This window comes from Sinocyclocheilus rhinocerous, unplaced genomic scaffold (assembly GCF_001515625.1).
Source record: "Sinocyclocheilus rhinocerous isolate Xijiao unplaced genomic scaffold, SAMN03320098_v1.1 scaffold1682, whole genome shotgun sequence".
Taxonomy (NCBI): Eukaryota; Metazoa; Chordata; class Actinopteri; order Cypriniformes; family Cyprinidae; genus Sinocyclocheilus; species Sinocyclocheilus rhinocerous.
Genome location: NW_015654052.1, coordinates 339,258 through 357,922, shown reverse-complemented (window position 1 = coordinate 357,922; position 18,665 = coordinate 339,258). Strand labels below are relative to the sequence as shown.

At 36.1% G+C, this 18,665-nt stretch overlaps 1 protein-coding gene across 7 annotated transcripts in view; it reads left to right on the top strand.

Moving 5' to 3' along the window:
• LOC107716581 (oxidation resistance protein 1-like) overlaps positions 1 to 18,665 on the top strand; it is a 56,640-nt gene that overhangs the window by 6,106 nt on the left and 31,869 nt on the right. For 5 of the 7 annotated variants that reach the window (XM_016523069.1, XM_016523064.1, XM_016523063.1 and 2 more), the window contains 3 exons: positions 776 to 863; positions 8,009 to 8,205; positions 15,867 to 15,952. In XM_016523069.1, coding sequence (XP_016378555.1) covers positions 847 to 863; positions 8,009 to 8,205; positions 15,867 to 15,952 — 300 coding nt within the window. In that variant the 5' untranslated portion in view covers positions 776 to 846. Of the gene's footprint in view, positions 1 to 467; positions 479 to 775; positions 864 to 8,008; positions 8,206 to 15,691; positions 15,770 to 15,866; positions 15,953 to 18,665 lie in introns of those variants that run through there. The other 2 variants (XM_016523068.1, XM_016523070.1) reach the window with 2 other exon arrangements.

Below are 18,665 nucleotides of genomic sequence, written 5' to 3'. Positions count from 1 at the left end.
GGCGCAGCCGCAATTTCGACGAGTGAGCGTCCGGAAGGCTTGCGGCAACCACATGTGACGACCCCGGGCTGGACTCCGCTTCGTCCACGGTGAAAGCCGATCCGGCGATCCACAGCACGGAGTTGATGTATTTCCTTTAGCGACCAGCACAGATCAGCTCCAGGTATGACGAAGCGGATATCGTCCTCTTTTGAAAGTAGTTTCGCTTTCACAACGAAACACACAGCGCCTTCACGACATGGCGGTGGCGGCGGCGGCGGCAACAACAATACTACAGCGAGAATAAAAGTTACGCCTTCTTTCTTTGCATGAACATTTGGGCGGCGTTATGCAAATCTTCCCACATCGTGACGTAGACATGTGGGGGCGTGTTAGAATGAGAACGATGGTTCTTCTATGGTATTTCTGCAAAACCCCCCTTTTGGAACCTTTATTTGTAAGAGTGAATATTAATTTACATGTCGTCTTCTGCACTTTGGTTAAATTATATAACTTAGACTGTAGACAAGAAATCTACCAGCTAATTCCTTGGTAAACACCATCTGGTTGGGAATTATAGTGGACAGAAAACAAACATTGTCTGTTGACGAAAGTACCGAGCTCCCTCAGATTTTGCTCAAGGCTGTTGGATTGTGAAGGTCAGCTGTAATTTTCTCAGCTCACTCAGGTCACTCTCCTTACAGAGATGAGGTTATTGGTTCTTGGATTTTTTTTAAACCTGATACCATGAGATGGTGATTGAACTTCACCCTGTAACCATACTCTCCACCTACAGGTCCACTCCATAGAGCTGGCCTATCGCTGTCATTGTGTCACCTATCCAACACAAGATAACAAGGACCCAGAATGTTCAGCACAAAGAGGTCAGTGGTTTACAGTGTTTTTACATGCATTGTTTTTGTTTATCTTTGTTATCAGTGCTGTTTTTTGGGTCAAGCATACATGACTATTATGTATGTATAGGGTTAAATGTATCTTCAAAACACTAAAGGCCTGTTCACTCCAAGGGCAATAACTATAAAGTTTTAATAATCATTCTAATTTTATGAGAATATGGAAGTTCATACTACAAATGTAACAATAATAGCACAGAGGAACAATGTAATTGGAATTACTTTCAGAATTATCTTTTTAGCTGATGAATGATAAAACCATTGACAGCCAATCAGAGTCCATCCTGACTTTTAAAGAGCTTGAGCATTTAAAGTGGCAGACACCAAAACGGCAGCTCATGCTTAAAATAAACAGAACATTATCGTGCTAATATAGTTATTGTAATGGAACTAATAGTTATTGTAAAAAAAGAAAAAGAAAACAACAACCTTGCTATGTGTACTGTGCTAGACTAACTGAGACTTGTCACATCACTTGTATAAATCGGGACTAATATCACCAACTGTCACATTCTGCTTATACAATGACTGAACAACAATGGAGAAGGAAATATTGCTGGTCTTCTGTACCAGATGACGTCTCAAGACTACAACATTAATATGAAAAATATTAGACATTTCATTCATTGTTTATTGGGTCTAGCTAAACACTGCACATTTAAAGCACTCTCAAGAGCCCATGGCTGGGCGTTTTCAGCTGGCTAAAAATGCTTTGGTGGACACAGAGTCTAATGTGGTTGAAATTACATACAAAAATAAAGATAATTTTGTAAAACTCGTTTGCACACATTTAAACAATCATGTTTATTGTATAGAAAAGTGGCAACAATGGTCATTTGTTTACAATGGCTAGTGGTCTTTCTATTTGATGTATGGACCAAAAATAACAATATAAACACTTGTTTAACTTGCATTCAAAACATATGCATTATAAAATAATCGAGTGAACATGAATTAATATGTCCGCTTGATTTGATGTTTAAGAATCGTAAATGAAGTCACACAGGCACACACTAAAGAAGATTGCGGGTGAAGTGCGAGGCAGAGCAGGTTGGTGAGTTTTCTAAAAGTGAACTTTGTGATGAGAATCAACCCACAAGAGATAAGAGGACATTATCATTTAAATGGCATAGACCCCAGGTGAAAGTAATCCTGGATTCTAACAAATGCAGGCTGATCATGAGGTATTGCTGAAACATAAGTAGGGCTCTTGAATTTTTGCTTTAGCCCTGTGATGCTTCATTAGGAGGTTCAAGCGTAAACATCTCAAGAGGATTACATAATCCTCTTTAACCCCTAACACAAACCTCTTCCCAACCCCACCCCATCACACCGCACAGCTGTCATCCCACTTGATGGATTCCGTAATCTAGATTCCTCCATATGCACTTTCCATTCCAGTATTCTGAGGATGAAATATTCTTCTCAAGGCTTCCAGACGTGCTCTAATGGTCAACCCAATTGCATTAAAGAGGGCCGACTCCATTTCTGTTTTATTTTTGGGATTGTTAAATGGCCGGTTTTATTTATATATTGTTCGTTATTTCTTCCTTTGTGCCAGTCAGAATGCATTTTTCAGCAGCGTTTCAGGATGTTTGGAAGGGAGTCTAAGGTCCTTTGAGGTTTAGTGTTATTTTTACCTGCAGCAGTACTGCAGCTGTTATCTCTGCAAGAAACTGTGATGAATTGCTTGGGGAAAAAAATATATAATTCATTTTTATAGCTTCCTGTTGATCACATTAAAAACTCAAAAGGGTAATTTGATTTGACGAGAATAATTTGTCCCGGCTAATGGAGTAACTACGCAAATCCATGACGTAAGGCTAGAAAAGAAAGGTATTGGTTTACAGCTTTCTTGGTGCAGGTGAACAAGGATCGCAGTGGCAGGTTTAACTAATCACTAATCTAAATAAAACTGAGAGAGGTTTCAGCTTTACCTGATTAACTGAAGACATACTGTCTGTTTAGAACAGAACAAAACCATCTGTTACTACAATATTTGGTTACGGGTGTTTAGTTCGGGGGAAAAACAACTGTTAGAAACAAAACATGCTAAGGATTGAGTATTTAATTTAATAATGCTAATATTAAAGAGCACATCCTAACAACATGTGTTTTTTATTTAAATAAATTATTTAAGGAGATATTATTTTATGAGCTGTTGCCATATAGCTGAGGTGCTCATGTGGGCGACACTAGTTTGAGTCTGGCTCGCATCTTGATCTGGTCTTACCTGATAATTTCCTGTGGTTTCTATACAAAATTGCCAAAAATATAATTTTAAAAAGGTACATAGTGTCATGGTGCTCCCATCGGGATGCAGGTTTGAATCCAGCAAGTGTTGTTTCCAGGGTTATTATTGTTAACTATAACTAAAACTATAAAAAAAATTGTTACTTGAAATAAAATTAAAAAAGCAAATGCTTCTTTTATTTTAGCTAGTTGCCAAAGCAACATGTCTCATTTTTATTTAATTTAACTTTTTATTTTAAAGTAACTAAAACTTTGTTTTAATTTGAAAAAAGATTTCACAATATTACTGTTTTTACTGTATTTTGGATATTATCATACATTATTGGTGAGCATAAGAGGCTCTGTAGAGGCTTGAACAGTAAGTTTTATAGCAAAGACTATAACCAGTTGGAGTGATTGGCGTTCTCCACAGATACAGTGTTTTAAGATGAAAAACATTTCTTGTGGGATAAATGAAACATGCAGTCCCATCTGAATTATGCAAGAGAAAAAAAAAAAAAAGAGTCTTTTTGGAAGGCAATAGTATAGGGCATGTTTTTGATGTGAAGCCCTATATAGTGCATATCCTATAAACATAATCACCCATGCACGCAGTTTGTGGCTGTGCAGAGACCCCTAACCACAGCACTTAAACCGCACAAACAATGAGCACTCTGCTAATTCAGAGTGACTGTTCTGTAGATGTGTGTAACTCACTCACTGCACTTCCTAGAGAAAGTTTTAAAGACCTCCTGAAAAAGGAAGACATGCTTTCCTTAAGCAAAAGATCAGTAAAGTGGACGAAGACCCTGAGGTTCTTAAAATATCGCATTGAAATGTGTGTATAGGTAACTTTAATTTCCTTATAGTGTCACCAGTGTAACTAAGAAAAATGGCTGTAACTGAGAACTTGCCTTTAGGCCTTCCTTAATTGGTAACAAATCTTTTTATTTCTGGACTGATTCGTCCTCCAAGATAGTCGTCTGTAGAGTTAAACTATCTCCCACCTTGCTTAATTTAGTTTGACTTGTCTGTCTTTTGCAGAAAGGCAGGGAACTTTGCAGTAACGAGAGTGTCTACCTATGAGAGCATGAAGGAACACAAAGTACTTTTCTTAGAGTGGATTATGCAGCCTGTACTAGAAACTCAAGTGCTTGCGTAATAAGCTTGGAGACCTTGGCTGATGTTTTGAGAGTGATGAGGGGGGAGAAAAACATCAGATGAAACTGATGAATTTATAGTCATATTGAAATTAGCTTGGCATTGCTGAGAAACGTATGCAAATAATATGTATTTGATTGCAGCATATGAAATTATTTAATATGGCATCCAAATCTCCAGAGAAATACCACTCATTTGAATACACTCCAAAAGGGATGGTTTTTTTTTGGTTTTGTTTTTAAACTGAAGGGCACATGTATAGTAATCTGAATTCTGTTTGAACGGTTGGACAGAACAACCTCTCAGCAAAATTGATTGGTTTCTGTCTAACAGAGTGTCTCTGCTGGCTTTTAATAGAAATGTTGAATGTCTTTCTGCTTGCCTTGTTAAATTCTGCATATTTTGAGGTCTGCTTTTCATCTGATGGTATTTAAATATGACTGAATAATTAAATATTTTTAATTAGCATTAGGATGAGATTTTATTACGAGTGATTGATACAAATTGTGGGCCAAAATAGAAATAAAACTAAAATAGAAATCCTTTTAAGAAGTATTTTAAAGTTTGTTTTGCTTCTCAAATTACATTTTTATTTTTAATAAAAAAAATATGCAAAAGTCAGGCAAATGAATTTGCTGCATAAACAGTTTGTTCCAGAAATCTTTATTTCTTCTGCTATTTTAGCCTCATTTGTGTATTTCCACCTTGGCTTTGTGAAAACAGACGTTTCCCCAGTAGTCTTTTTTTCTTGTTAGTGTTTGTTTTTGTACAACATATTCAGCAATGACCCAGTTCCAGACTTTGATGTCAGAAACTCTGTTCGACGAAGGCACAGAATGTGAATATTTAATATTGCTCATATAGGTCTGTGCAATAACAAGCTCACTGCTGGATTTAACAATTTTATTACTAAAATACTTTGCATCTGTCGTCTTTTGTTGACATTGTATTGCATTGGTGATGTTGCTATGCAGAGACCTTACGTTTGCATGTAAGTCTCTTAAATTTTTTGAATGGGGAAAATTTGAAAAATCTTGATATGCCTTGATAGGCTCTCAACTTCTACTTGCATTTGCCTGAAAATATAACAAGAAGACATTGAGGTAATATATAAATCAGAATAGTAATACTCCGATTAAGGTTAGTTAATATTTTACTGTCTAATAAGATCAGCTCCCATAGGGTATCGATCTACCACCCACTGCTGTTATGTAATATTTAAGCAGGAGTTTGAGCAGCTTAAAATATGTCATAATCTCCGTTAATACTCTCTTTCCCCTTGCTAAACGTTCCATGCTGATGCAGAAGTATTATGAATGATAACTGGTAGTTTTACACATTTTAATGCATTAATCTTTTTGTCACTTAACAGTGTTCTTTTTTTTCTTTTTTCTTTGAGAGCAAGATCTTTGACTCGTTTCGTTGTTGAAGCATTTTCAAATACTTGAAAAGGAATTGTCCAGTGAACCCAACATTCAAACTTGATATCACTTACAACCTACACTGTTTTATTCAATGAGCTTAATATGTGTTTTATGATTTATTTAGACATTTTCTTGTTAACCTAGTGTCAAAAGCGTAACAATGTTCAAGGATTTAGTGTGATTTGTAGCAATAAATCATATCTAAATGGAGATTCTTTCAGTGGGTTCATAGTGTAAAATGGCACTAAATGGAAAGCTTGTATGTAGTGGATTTTCTTTTGACTATAGTGTTTTTGATGTTTTGAAGATGAGTGGTCACCCCTCCTTGATTAAACATTTTAATCTGCTAAATTACACTTGCTGTGGTAATACTTGGCTTTAAAGTATTTTTTAAAATAATCAATGCAAACCAAAATCTCCTCACGTTGGGTTACATTTGCAGGACAAATATGTGTGAATATCACTAAAAAAAACCTTGTGAATTTGATCAATGCAACAGTTTACATGCAAGAAGTGTTTTTCAAGGAATTTGCTCAGATTTGTTTCATGAATGAGACCCTAAACAAAGATTATTGAAGTAGGCCTACTTTTTACAAAAGAATACTATTTCAGTTTTTCAATTTCTGAGTTTTTACACAAGTTTTTTCATTGTGTATGATTACGTTTACTTGTGTTACTTTGTGATAAATAGTGAAATAAAATAATAATAATTAGGGATGCGCCGATCCGATATTCATATCGGGTATTGGCTCCGATACTGCCATTTTTAATTTAGCCTTCTCAAACCAACACGACTTGCCTAAAATAAACAGACATAAAACACTTCAAAAACATTTCACAGTATTAATTTAAGCATTTAACCTAGATAAATGCGAATTATCTCACTACAAATTAAAGAGCGTAAAAAAACGTTTGTTATTTGTATTTTATCATAAAATTGACAGAAGGCTGAGACTTAGTAACAAGCACAAAGCAGCGAGAGATATATAAATTCTACATTTATTTAAATGGGGGGGGGGGAAAAACTTCACTGGTATCGGATCGGTATCGGCCAATACCGAACCCTAGGTATCGGAATCTGTATCGGAGGCGAAAAAGGCGGATTGGAGCATCCCTAATAATAATAAAAACAGAAATTGCATGTCAGTTTCTTGCATAGTCTCACAAGTAACAGCATTCTTATGATCATGGATAAGCTGGGAATGTTAGGAAATTAAAAAAATTGTGACTTCACCTTTTTTTTTAGTAGATGCAATTGACATAAAATTGTGAAAAATAGTTTCAATCTCAAATGACAGGACAAGTCATGGAAATCCATTGGTGAAAAGATGTAGGAACCCTGAAATCATCCTTTCAGTTAGTTTTTTTCCGGTTTTCTTCTTTTTTTTTTTTTTTTCTCATGTAAGGTTTCTTTTGTTGGTTTTGGAAGTTCTCGAAACACAACCAATTATAATAGGCAGTTCTGCAGATGAATGGTTACCTGGGTGTTGTTGATGAACTCTTACATAAAGAATGCTGTTGACATGTAGAAGGCTTCTGGTGAGCAGTTTCACATCTACCGTGACAATTGCCTGTTGTAAATGAGAGTGAGTCCATTAGCTGATAAGTTCAGCCCAGATTTATGGCGTCTTAATGTCTCCCTATGGGACAATAAATGCAGGTGAGCTGTGAGAATGAAGCCTGATTTAGCCATGAGAATGAATCCACCTTTACCAATGTCAACGGCAGTATCCTTTAGCAACCTGCTTTAGTTTGTCGATGTTTACTGACATTACCATGACGCTTTTCAGTATCGATGTCTGAGAGTGCTAAGCTCGAACATGAGTAGGAGACACTAGGCATGATTTGTTAATTCCTAAAAAGACCTATGAAATGGTCTTAGCAGTATTATGCTTTCTATTGTCCTGGAGTTGTGTGCCTTGAGCTCATTGCTCGGGTGAATGAGTGAGTTTGAGTCTTCAGACTTCAGACTGGATCTAGGTCAGTTCATCTGGACAGGGCTGCATGTCTGGCTCCATCACTTATGCTGTCTGTAGCCAGTGGTCTTTGGCTTCCTCCTTTACTGCACTTTTTACTGTCACTTTACTGTCACTTGTTTTGATCAATGTAATGCATCCTAGCTGAATAAAAGTATTAATTTCTGTAAAAAAAAAAAAAAGGTTTGAATGGTAGTGTTTGTGATCAATCAATCAAATTTGATTTATTTTAAAATGTATTTATAAAATTTGAATAAAAAGATTTATTGCAGAAATTGTCTTTTAAATTAAGTGCATATTTGTTTTCCTTCCTTTATTCTAGGTTGAAGAAAAAGTCCCAGTCAGTGGACATCCCTGATGAGGGTTATGCTGGTTCTCTCGTCAAAGACCTGCTGGCGTCACCCCTCATACAGAATGTGGCCAGAACAGCCATAAGTGAAGAAAAGGGGATCAATACCACTAACATCCAAAAGGCTCGTAGTCCCCGTCGTGGAGAGCTCAAGCGAGGGTATACCATAGGTGCGTGAGGTCTTTTTCACTAACCTTTCTGCCAGTTTTGTTATGTTTCAGTCTGTTCTTTAGGAACAGATTTGCATTTCCTGTGGCTTCCTGAGCAAAACGGCCTATCTTAGGTTATTATTTATTATTTCAGTATTTCTTTTGTATTTTATTATTTCAATATTAATCACACAATGTATTTGTTTTTTGTTTTCATCTAATTATAAATATTTAATGATTTTATGGTGTAGAATTACTTACTGAATGTGCTATGCTGCATTAGAAAGCATCTTAGAGGAAGATCCCCATCTAGTCCAAATCGAACACTGCAACATTAACATTGTCTTACAATGGAAAGGAATAGTCCAGTGAGACTTATTAGTTATGCTTAATCTAGTGTTGGCACAGGAACTGGCTGTCTGGCCCTGTGGTAAGAGGAAAATGGATACCTTTGAGACTGTAACTGGAGGAGAAAAGAGGATCTCATCCCTCTGTGGACCTCCTCACGCACGCACGCACGCGCACACACACACACACACACACACACACACACAGAGTAATTACTTTTAAGTTGCAGGAGGTGCTGTAGTCTCAGACAGAGAATTCTTACAGTAACCATAATGAACACACTTTTACCCTGACTGTACCATCTTGATGAATCTGGCCATTTCAAAGGGGTTATACTCAGTCTTTTAATCTTTTTGAAAGATATAACCTACCATTCAAAAGTTTGGGGTCAGTAAGATTCTTTAATATTTTTGAAAGTCTCTTATACTCACTAGGACTACATTTATTGCATGTATTTGTTCAAAATACAGCAAAAACAGTAATATTGTGAAATTTTACAAAAAAAAATGTTTTCTGTATTAATATAATTTAAATGGTCATTTATTCCTGTGATGCAAAGCTGAATTTTCAGCATCATTATTCCAGTCTTCAGTGTCACATGATCCTTCAGAAATCATTCTAATATGCTGATTTGCTGCTTAACATTTCTTCTTATTATCGGTGTTGAAAACAGTTTCTTAGTCTTTTTGTGGAAACCATGATACATTTTTTTTTTTCAGGATTCTTCGATAAATAAAAAGGTAAAAAGAACAGGATTTATGTGAAATCGTAGCTGTTTGTAACACTATAAATGTCTTTACTGACCCTTTTGATCAATTTAATGTATCCTTGCTGAATAAAAGTGTTATTTCTTTCAAGGAAGCCTTACTGACCCCAAACTTTTGAGGAGAAGTGTCAAATCTGGGTAGTTCTTTGGCATTATCACTTTATCTAATTTGTTCTCTAATTTTATAGCCTCATTTTTTATTTGGAATCTTTGTGGTGAATGGCAAAAAAACAGAATTTTGTTTTAACATTTGGCAATTTGCGGTCTCACTTCTAGTTTTGCTTTTTCATCAGTTTCATTTGGGTGTAATAATGAGAAATTCTTAAAAATGAAATGTGGTGAGTGGTCTAAAGAAAACCATACAGTTTTAAATTCCAAAATGGTGGACAATCTAGTTGGGCTCCAAATTAAAACCACCATGTTTTTGGTTCCCTGGGTCATGTGAAGCTCAGAGGACTTTCTAGACCAAACAGTTTGAAAATTGCTAGCAGAACAATATTTTTGCAAGGTTGTTCGCCATAAATAATGCACCGAAATACCAAGAACATCTACAATAGTGAATTTCCACTAGTCTTGCTCTTTTTGCAAACAGCTTCTGATCTCTTGAGCACGACTACAAATAGCCATGATTCATCAAACTTCTTCAAAAAGCCCATTTTAGGAGCATTTTAGGTGAATAAATGCACTCTTACCCTCAGGTGAGCACATGAACGTGCATTTTGTGTTGTTTCATACCCAGACAGCCTCACCATAAGCTTGGTTAACCTTGTGAGCATGCAGTAATTACTTCAGCAAGATTTTCCCCAAAGGACAGATACTGGAGGTATTTTGTGACATCCCAGCATTGCTTCCGTTACGGCTAATGTTTCTCATTGTTACCTGCAGGGCAGGGTCGACACCAGCCTGAGGTTTCTGTTCAGTCTCGTGGGACTGATGATCAGGTGTCTCTCCCGATTAACTCTCTGTTGAGAAAATGTTTTAATCCAAGCCCTTTGATCAGATCTCTGCCGGTCTAGTTTACTAGATGCCGTAAGTCAAACTAATTAGGCTGTTAATCATGGTGATTTGTTCGCCGTCCTAAGCAGTATCACATCTGAGTGTATATAACTGCTTTTTATAAACGCTTTATCAGTGTAACTTAGATATGGGACACAGAGGCTTTACAAATTTGTACATGTTCTTAAATGTTGCTCCTGCATCTAATGGATCTGGTTGTTCCGTTAACATGAAGTAAACAGTATATTTGTTGTCCTGGAAGCTATCTGTCTTTTTTTCAGAACCATCAGGGGTTAAAGAAAAAGCACATTGCGGCATTCTTGGCTTTTAAAACCTTTTATAGCTGTGTGCGTGTATGGGAGATTGAACCGCACCCCTCAGAATTGCCTCGTATGTGGCTCCCTCACAAACACGCACACATACACACTCTCAACAACTAATCTTCTCAAGTAAAGTGCAATAGATCCAGAACTCCTATAGAAAAACAAAATAGACTGGATGGAAATTGCAAGTGTTACTTCCCCATACTCAATCTACAGTAAATGTCATATAAAATATGGCATTTATTTGTTTTATTTCTGGATGATATTGTGAAAGCTTGACCAGTGCCTGTAAGTCAACATTACACAAAAATTATGGTGTGTGTGTGTGTGTGTGTGTGTATATATATAATTTTATAACCGGGAAGTTTTACCTGCATTTGCAGACACTACTGACATCAGCCAGCAGAGGGTGTTTTAAACTTGGATTATATACACTACAGGTAACAAATTATTGAAATGTAAACAATGCAGATTAATTAAGATGTTGTAAATTAAAATAGTGTTTCCCCCCTCTGTAATAAGTATTAATTATTGTTTTAATGTGTTATTATTATTATTATTATTATTATTATTATTATTATTATTATTAGTAGTAGTAGTAGTAGTAGTAGTAGTATTAAACAATATAAAATAATATAAATAAAATAAAAAAACAAAACAAAGCATGGACACATTTGCCAGTGGATGAGTCGTCTTGTGATAGAGGTAATTGCGGCTTACCTTTCACTTTACCAGGCATTGTGCCAGCTGTCAAATCAAGTTTCAAGTCTCCAAAGTTCCTGGTTATACTTAAATCAAGCAGTCTAAAGCAGAATAACATAAATGAAAGTGCATGTCTTCTCATATGGAGTACTGTTTTATTTTTTGTTGATGTAGCTACATGTGTAGTCGAGCTGTTTAAACTATGCATTTTGAATGTTATTTTGCAGCTCAGGCAGATTACATGGCATATATCACAGATTTATTGTGGAAGCAAAGTGAGGCCGCTAGGTGCAAAGATGATTTGACTTAATATATGAAGCTTTTTCATGATTAATCTCTGTCGCTTTTCAGAAATAATCAATCTCTACTCCTAAAGCAATTCAAAGTTGTAGAGCCACTCAAGAACGAGTTGATTTGAGTAACTCGTGCAACCCCACAGCCGGGGAGTGAAGGGAGTGACAGGCACTTTGATTGACAGCAGATTATAAATCCATGTAATGACTTGGGAGTCCTGCTCCGCTTCTCTGTAATGTGACAGGTGATGGGAGGAGACGTTAGACTGCTGAGTTGGTGTTTCTCACAGCTGACCTAAACACTTTTCAAGCCCTCTCTCTCTCTGCTTTCGTCTCCGGCAAATCTCACTGCAAGAGAACAAATGCTGCAATCCTGAGTGCATATTATGCAGACATAAATCTGTTTTCTCTTTTTTTTTTTTTTTTTTTTTTACTCCGCCTTCTTAAAGAGTAAGGGTCTTTATTAAGATGACCATATCCTCCCTCTAGATAAACATTTGTCAGCCTGAAGTGATGCATACTGGTAAAATGAAAGCCATTAATTCCCTTATTTTAGTGAGACCAGTTACTCTTCTATAAGTAGGCCTAATAGTTAAATATAAAATGGTCATGTAATTCCAAGCCAGCATGCTGCTAATTTTTATATAGAATTTAGCAGGTTGCAATGTGAAATGCGAAATTTCTGGAAAAGTTCACTTTAGCTGGTAAACACCTTGAAATTACCATTGGTCCGTGGCAATTATGGAATAGGTAGGTGTGGTCTGAGGCGCCGCCTTCTTTGACGAGGAACTCTTCTCTGGTTCATTTCTACTGTTCAGTCCGTTGAGGTCAGACATGAGTGAAAACATGAATGAACTGGAGAGATGCTTTATAGTAGAAACTGAAGTTGTAATTCTAATTAAAAGCAACACTGACACTCTTTTTCATATTTGGCACTGTAAAGATGCTTTACAGAAACTTTAAAGCAATCCATTGTATAATGTGCTATATGAATAAACGTGACGCGACTTGACTGGAGTGTGAATTGCTGAGCTCATGCAAGCATATCCACATATCACCTCTAATTTTTGTTGTTTTTGTTTTGTTATTGAGTGGAAAGTGCCCAGCACATATTTACATATTCATCTAAACGAAACGAAAAAGAACTTTGCCACGGCCTTTAGTGTTCATCTAGAAGGTCTTGAAAGGCAGTTTAGTGTCCAAATGGTGCACTGAACTCGTTTATTTCAAAAGAGCAAGTAAAATCCCCTTTTTCAAGATCTGGTCCCTTTAATGCTCGGCTTTGGAAACTGCAAACTGGCCCTTGCAGTTTCATTATGATGGGACATTTATGGGACAAAAGGGACACCACAGAATAAATTGGCCTGCATGTGTCTTGCTTAATGCGAAAGCTGTATCCTCAGCACTTCCCAGCCTCTAGCTCAGGTACTTTGACAGAGGAGTCCCTGGAGTCTCATTTGTGTTGAAGTGTGCAGCTGGCATTTCAAACAGTCCTGGTACGCTGTCTTTACATCAGGCATACATTGAGGAAGAATGACTTTAATTGGCACTCCAGCTTCCTTTAATCTTTGAATAACGAAGAACCAGTTGAGGCTGCCCTTACGAAAAAGAAGTTTATTCAAGTGTGCTATTAGTATACTTCTTTTAAACTAAAAATAGGAAAGTATACTTTGTCTACTTTTTATGTACTTCTCAGAAATGGGCTTTATGTACTTCTCAGAAATATACTTAAAATGAGATTTAAGTATACTTGATTTATACTTAGAAAAAGTCTAAATATATTTCAGCTATAATTGTGCTCCTAGAATCCGTGTTTTCATTGTTATACGGTAGGGGGCGCTAGTACACATCTTCTGTACAGAATTTCCAAAAAACACAAGTGAAGAAGAAACCGAGACGTATGATGACGTGTGACGGCATAGTAGTGGTGTCCCAATTCTTAGGGGAATATTTTTACCCCTACCCCTTTATACTCTGTTTCAAGGGACAAGGGGAAGGGGTAGGCGGAGGGGTAGGGGAAGGGGAAGGGGTATAAAATAGAATTGGGATTGGGCCTTGAACTTTACTTAAGTATACTTACTAAAATAAACTTGAAGTATACTACTTTTTGGTAAGGGTGGCCAGTCAGAAGGTATATCATCCCTGGGAAAGACTTTTAATGAGAATGAGTTTATGCACACTCACCCTAGTTCTATGTTCTGTCTTTTTACATGAATATGTAACTAGTGATAGCAGTGAAGATTTTCTTTTGAAGAATTTGTCATTTGCAGTTTGCCTATTATTTTTCTATTTTTGTGTTCCTTCAAGGTCACTTTGGATTGAAAATTCAGGTCTCAGCTAAAGATGATCAGGAGTCAGTTCTGCTCCTAAACATCTAGTTCTAACCTTGCCACCTTATACTTTCCCAGGTGAGCCTGATTAGTTTGTCTGGGGTGAATTGAAACTAAACTCTGCAGGAAGCCCGTGCCACAGTGGACACGTCCATTCTCACCCAAAGACCCCTCACCCCCGTCGGTGAGCGTCTGTGAAGGCATCTGCTCATGGGTATCAGTCAGGAAGCCTTTTCCGCCACCGGTGGGAACCTGTTTCTAAAAATATCCTGTCATGGCCGGAGGTGCCAAGATAATAAGAGGCTGAGAGCAGTGATTTGTTGTCCTGAGATAGTATGGGGGATATCTGGACTGATTTGCTGTCAGTTGTCCTTTAGGCCAGTGTTTGTGGGCTACTTGTGTCAGCTGTAAATTCAGGTTTTGGTATACACTGCTGTTCAAAAGTTAGGGTCAGTTGGGTTATTTATTTATTTATTTAAATTATTTTTTTTCTGTAAGGATGCATTCAATTAATTAAAAGAGAGTCAGGACATAATGTTACAAAAAACATTTTTCAAATAAATGCTGTTCTTGAAAAATAAAAAAAAAGTATTACCGTTTTCACAAAAATTAAACAACGCAACTGTTTTCAACACTCATAATAATAAAAACAACCATAATAATAATAATAATAATAATAATAGTAAGTGTTTCTTGAGCACCATCATATTAGAATGATTTCTGAAGGATCATGTGACACTGAAGACTGTAGAAATAGAATCTATAATGTTTATTCTGTAAGTAATGTAAGTAATGAGCCTTGTTTTCTTTATATATGTGTCTATATAGTATTTCTTCAACATTGGTCACTTTCAGCCCTGTGGGGTTTTAGAAAATAAACTCTCTTAATAGATTTTATCAAATTACAGCTTGATTGGAAATTATACACAATAAAATTGTCATTTGTTCAGAGTTTAATATAGTTAAACAATATGTAATGTAATAATGTTTTTTTTAATAATAATTCATGGATTTTTAGTTGAAACGATTGCAGTTATATTTGGACTAGGGATATCAATATTTTATTTTATTACATTTGCATATTTTATTATTTTACATTTTAATAGATTATACAGAAAAATTATGTGGAACCACAATGTGGTTGATTGGAAATTATACACAATAAAATTGTCATTTGTTCAGAGTTTAATATAGTTAAACAATATGTAATGTAATAATTCATGGATTTTTAGTTGAAACAAAATTGCAGTTATATTTGGACTAGGGATATCAATATTTTATTTTATTACATTTTCATATTTTATTATTTTACATTTTAATACCTTATACAGAAAAATAATGAGGAACCACAATGTTGTGATTTTTCCATTTAAAATTCAGTTTAAAGAATATCACAGCATCATTTTTTTAATGTTAAGTGCAGATTTGAATCATCCCAACATAAATCACCCAAATGTAGCTTATTTTATTTGTCATGTCCAAATATCAAAATCAAATCTGCTGTACTATAAACTCGCTGACGTTCACATATGGCATTAGCTGGCACACTGCATACAGTAAATCCCCACATAAGTATGCTCATAAAAAAGACATTTAAAACCCATTCACAAACAGTGTTGCCAACTTGGCAATTTTGTTGCTAAATTTAGCAACTTTTCACATTACCCTAGCAACTTTTTCTTCCAAAAGCACCTAGCAACAAATTTAGCTGTTTTTAACATTTATTTGGCAACTTTTAGCAACTTTTGTGGCAGGCGGACTAACAAGCGCCCTCTCTCTCTCTCTCTCGCTCCGCGGCTGGTGCTAACGGACGAACCAACGCAAGGGGTGGGGGAAAAACAGACCGAGCGGAGTGCAGAGGAGATGAGAAGTGAGAGGAGGACCATGACTAGCATAACCCGTTCTCTCCCTCGTTTACTTTCAGACCCCGGGCAGAAAAAGAGTGCGCTGGAGAGGAAAGATGTGCGGAGGATATCCTTCCAGAGGCCCAAAGGCACCATGGAGTATGTGGTGAGTAGTAGATGTTGTCTGTCTGATCCAGGTGGCTCTGTTTACATAATGCACCCGCGTGTGTTTGCGTGCTTGACTAAGGATGAATGTGTGCACACACAGCCGCATGTATGTAATTATGTTTGGGATGGAAATGTGAGTGTGCACATCGGGTGTGATTCATTCACGTGGCATGGCTGTTATTATGTGCTGCCGGAATGACTTTAATTGCTGTTGTTGGTGGTAGTTTACCTGCTGTCTTTTTGCAGCAGTGAAGCAAGGTGTTGTGAAAGGAAAATATGTAAATGTGTAATAAAATGACTTAATCGATTTTAGAAAGAGGGAGAGAAAGAGAGCTTTATATGCTCTTGAGATGACCTCAAATCTGGTAGTGATTTTCTCCATGGTAACAGTGGCGATGCTTGGAGAGGGAGACGGGGACGAGGTGGCAGCTGACTTGTGCTTCTGTCAGCCTCTACCTTTTAGCTAAATCTTTAACTGTGTGGAATAGAGCTTTGTTTAGAAAGTCTGTGTGTATATATACAGCACATTTATTATTTTATTTTTTTTATATTGTATTATTTTATTTTGCAGTGCAGTTTTTGCAGTGTTTTATTTTAATAGTATGTTTATATGTAATCTATTTTGTTTTTGTTTTGTTTTAAGTTTGTTATTTTTTCATTTTGTAGTTTATTTTTGTAAATGTAGTTTATAATTTTTCCCCCTCAATTATAGCATTAATCTAATATTGGAATTAGATCATATCAGGACAGTGTTATTTTAGTATTATTTAAATACTATTCAAGTTTTTATTACTGTTTTGAATTAGTTTTGAATTAAATTAAATATTATTATTTAGGTTGAATTTATTTTTTACTTTACTAGTTTAAGTTCAGTTTTAGTTTGTATTTATTTCCAGTTAGTAATTTTAGTGCTTCAATTTAAAATTATTTCAGTTAGTAGAATAAATGTTATAATATATGATATCAATATCAAAAAGTAGATTTTTGCATTTTCTGGAGAAAAAAATGTGAGTTGTACTCTTGCAAATCTAGCAGCTATGATGCTAAGAGGAGTTGAGTGTGTTTGCCAAAGTGTTGCTATGTAGTTGCTTGGTTGTACTGGGTGGTTGCTAGGTGAGTGCTTACTGGTCCGGGTCAAAAGAGTCCACTACAAATTTCGTATGACATTCTCTTTGAAATTCTCTCAGGTTTGGGTCCAGTCTGATATTCTTTTTATTCATTTTATCATCCAGCAGGGGAAAATCGAGTCTGATCACTTGGGAAAGTAATAGCACACCTCAAAATGATTTGTGTCTGTAGCACAAATGGTGCAGGATGAGGTACATGCCAAATTTTAATTCTTGGGTTTGGGTTATCGATTTTTGCCTTTTCTATATTCCCTGATCACTGAGAAAGTTTATTGAAACTACTACGAAGGCATTAAAAAGAATTTCCCGAAGGTTTTTTGTAGGTAGTGCTGTTGGTGTTTTGTAACCAAGCCCCCGCCTTTCTCTTTCTTATTGTCAGTGTTGTGAAACCATACACTTTCCCTCTGTAATTCCACACCCTAATATCCGCACTAACCAATCATAGTGATTTGTGGCCCTGTGATCACAGAGATTGATGGGCTTAAAGGGGTCATATGACGTTACTAAAAAGAACATTATGTTGTGTATTTGGTGTAATGCAATGTGTTTATGCAGTTTAAGGTTCAAAAAACACATTATTTTTCACATACTGACTTTAGTCTTTGCAACTTTAGGGATCTTATCTATTCACGAACGCTTGTAACACTCCAAAGAGAATGGAAAATTTTAAATTGCATCATATGACCCCTTTAATCAACCAATGCTCTTACAGCTACACAACAACTGTACTTCATTGCTAAGGTTGTGATGAGATCCATGTACCATTCCATAACCGATATTGGAAGTGGGGTCTGCACATGGATAGAAGATTTGATGAAAAACTTTAAGATATGCTTTTGAAATGGACAGTTTATTGAACCCAAACTGGAAGTTCTATGAGACTTTTATCTATCTATCTGCCTTTCTATCTGTCTGTCTGTCTGTCAATCGATCATACTGTGCAAAAGTCTTAGGCCACTAGTATTTTCACCAACAAAAAAAATGTTTTCTATCTTTTGCTGTAGTTTGTCAGTAGGAAATATCACTTTACATTTCCAAACATTCCTTTTGCAATTAATTATAACAATCCAGTGAGATTTTTGTATGTCTGACAACAGCCAGTGCTCCACACAGAGATCTGATCTCACCATCATCCAGTCTGTCTGAGATTACGTGAAGAAACCGAAAAAAACTGAGATCCAGAAGAACTGTGGCAACGTCTCCAAGATGCTTCAAGAAACCTACCTACAAAGCTAGAGTACTGTGAACAGTTTTAGGCACTTATGTAAAAGTGCTGTACAGTGAGGATGCTTTCAAAAAATAATGTCATAAATAGATTTTATTTATCAATTAATGATGGTGAGATCAGATCTCTGTGTGGAGCACTGTTGTCAGACATACACAAATCTCACTGTTACAATAAATGTCAAAAGGAATGTTTGGAAATGTAAACTGATATTTCCTACTGATACACTACAGCAGAAGATAGAAATAACTGGCTTAAAACAAATTTTTTTGTTGGTGAAAATACAAATGGCCTAAGACTTTTGCACAGTATTTTGTGTGTGAGTGTGTGTGTGTGTATATATATATATATATATATAT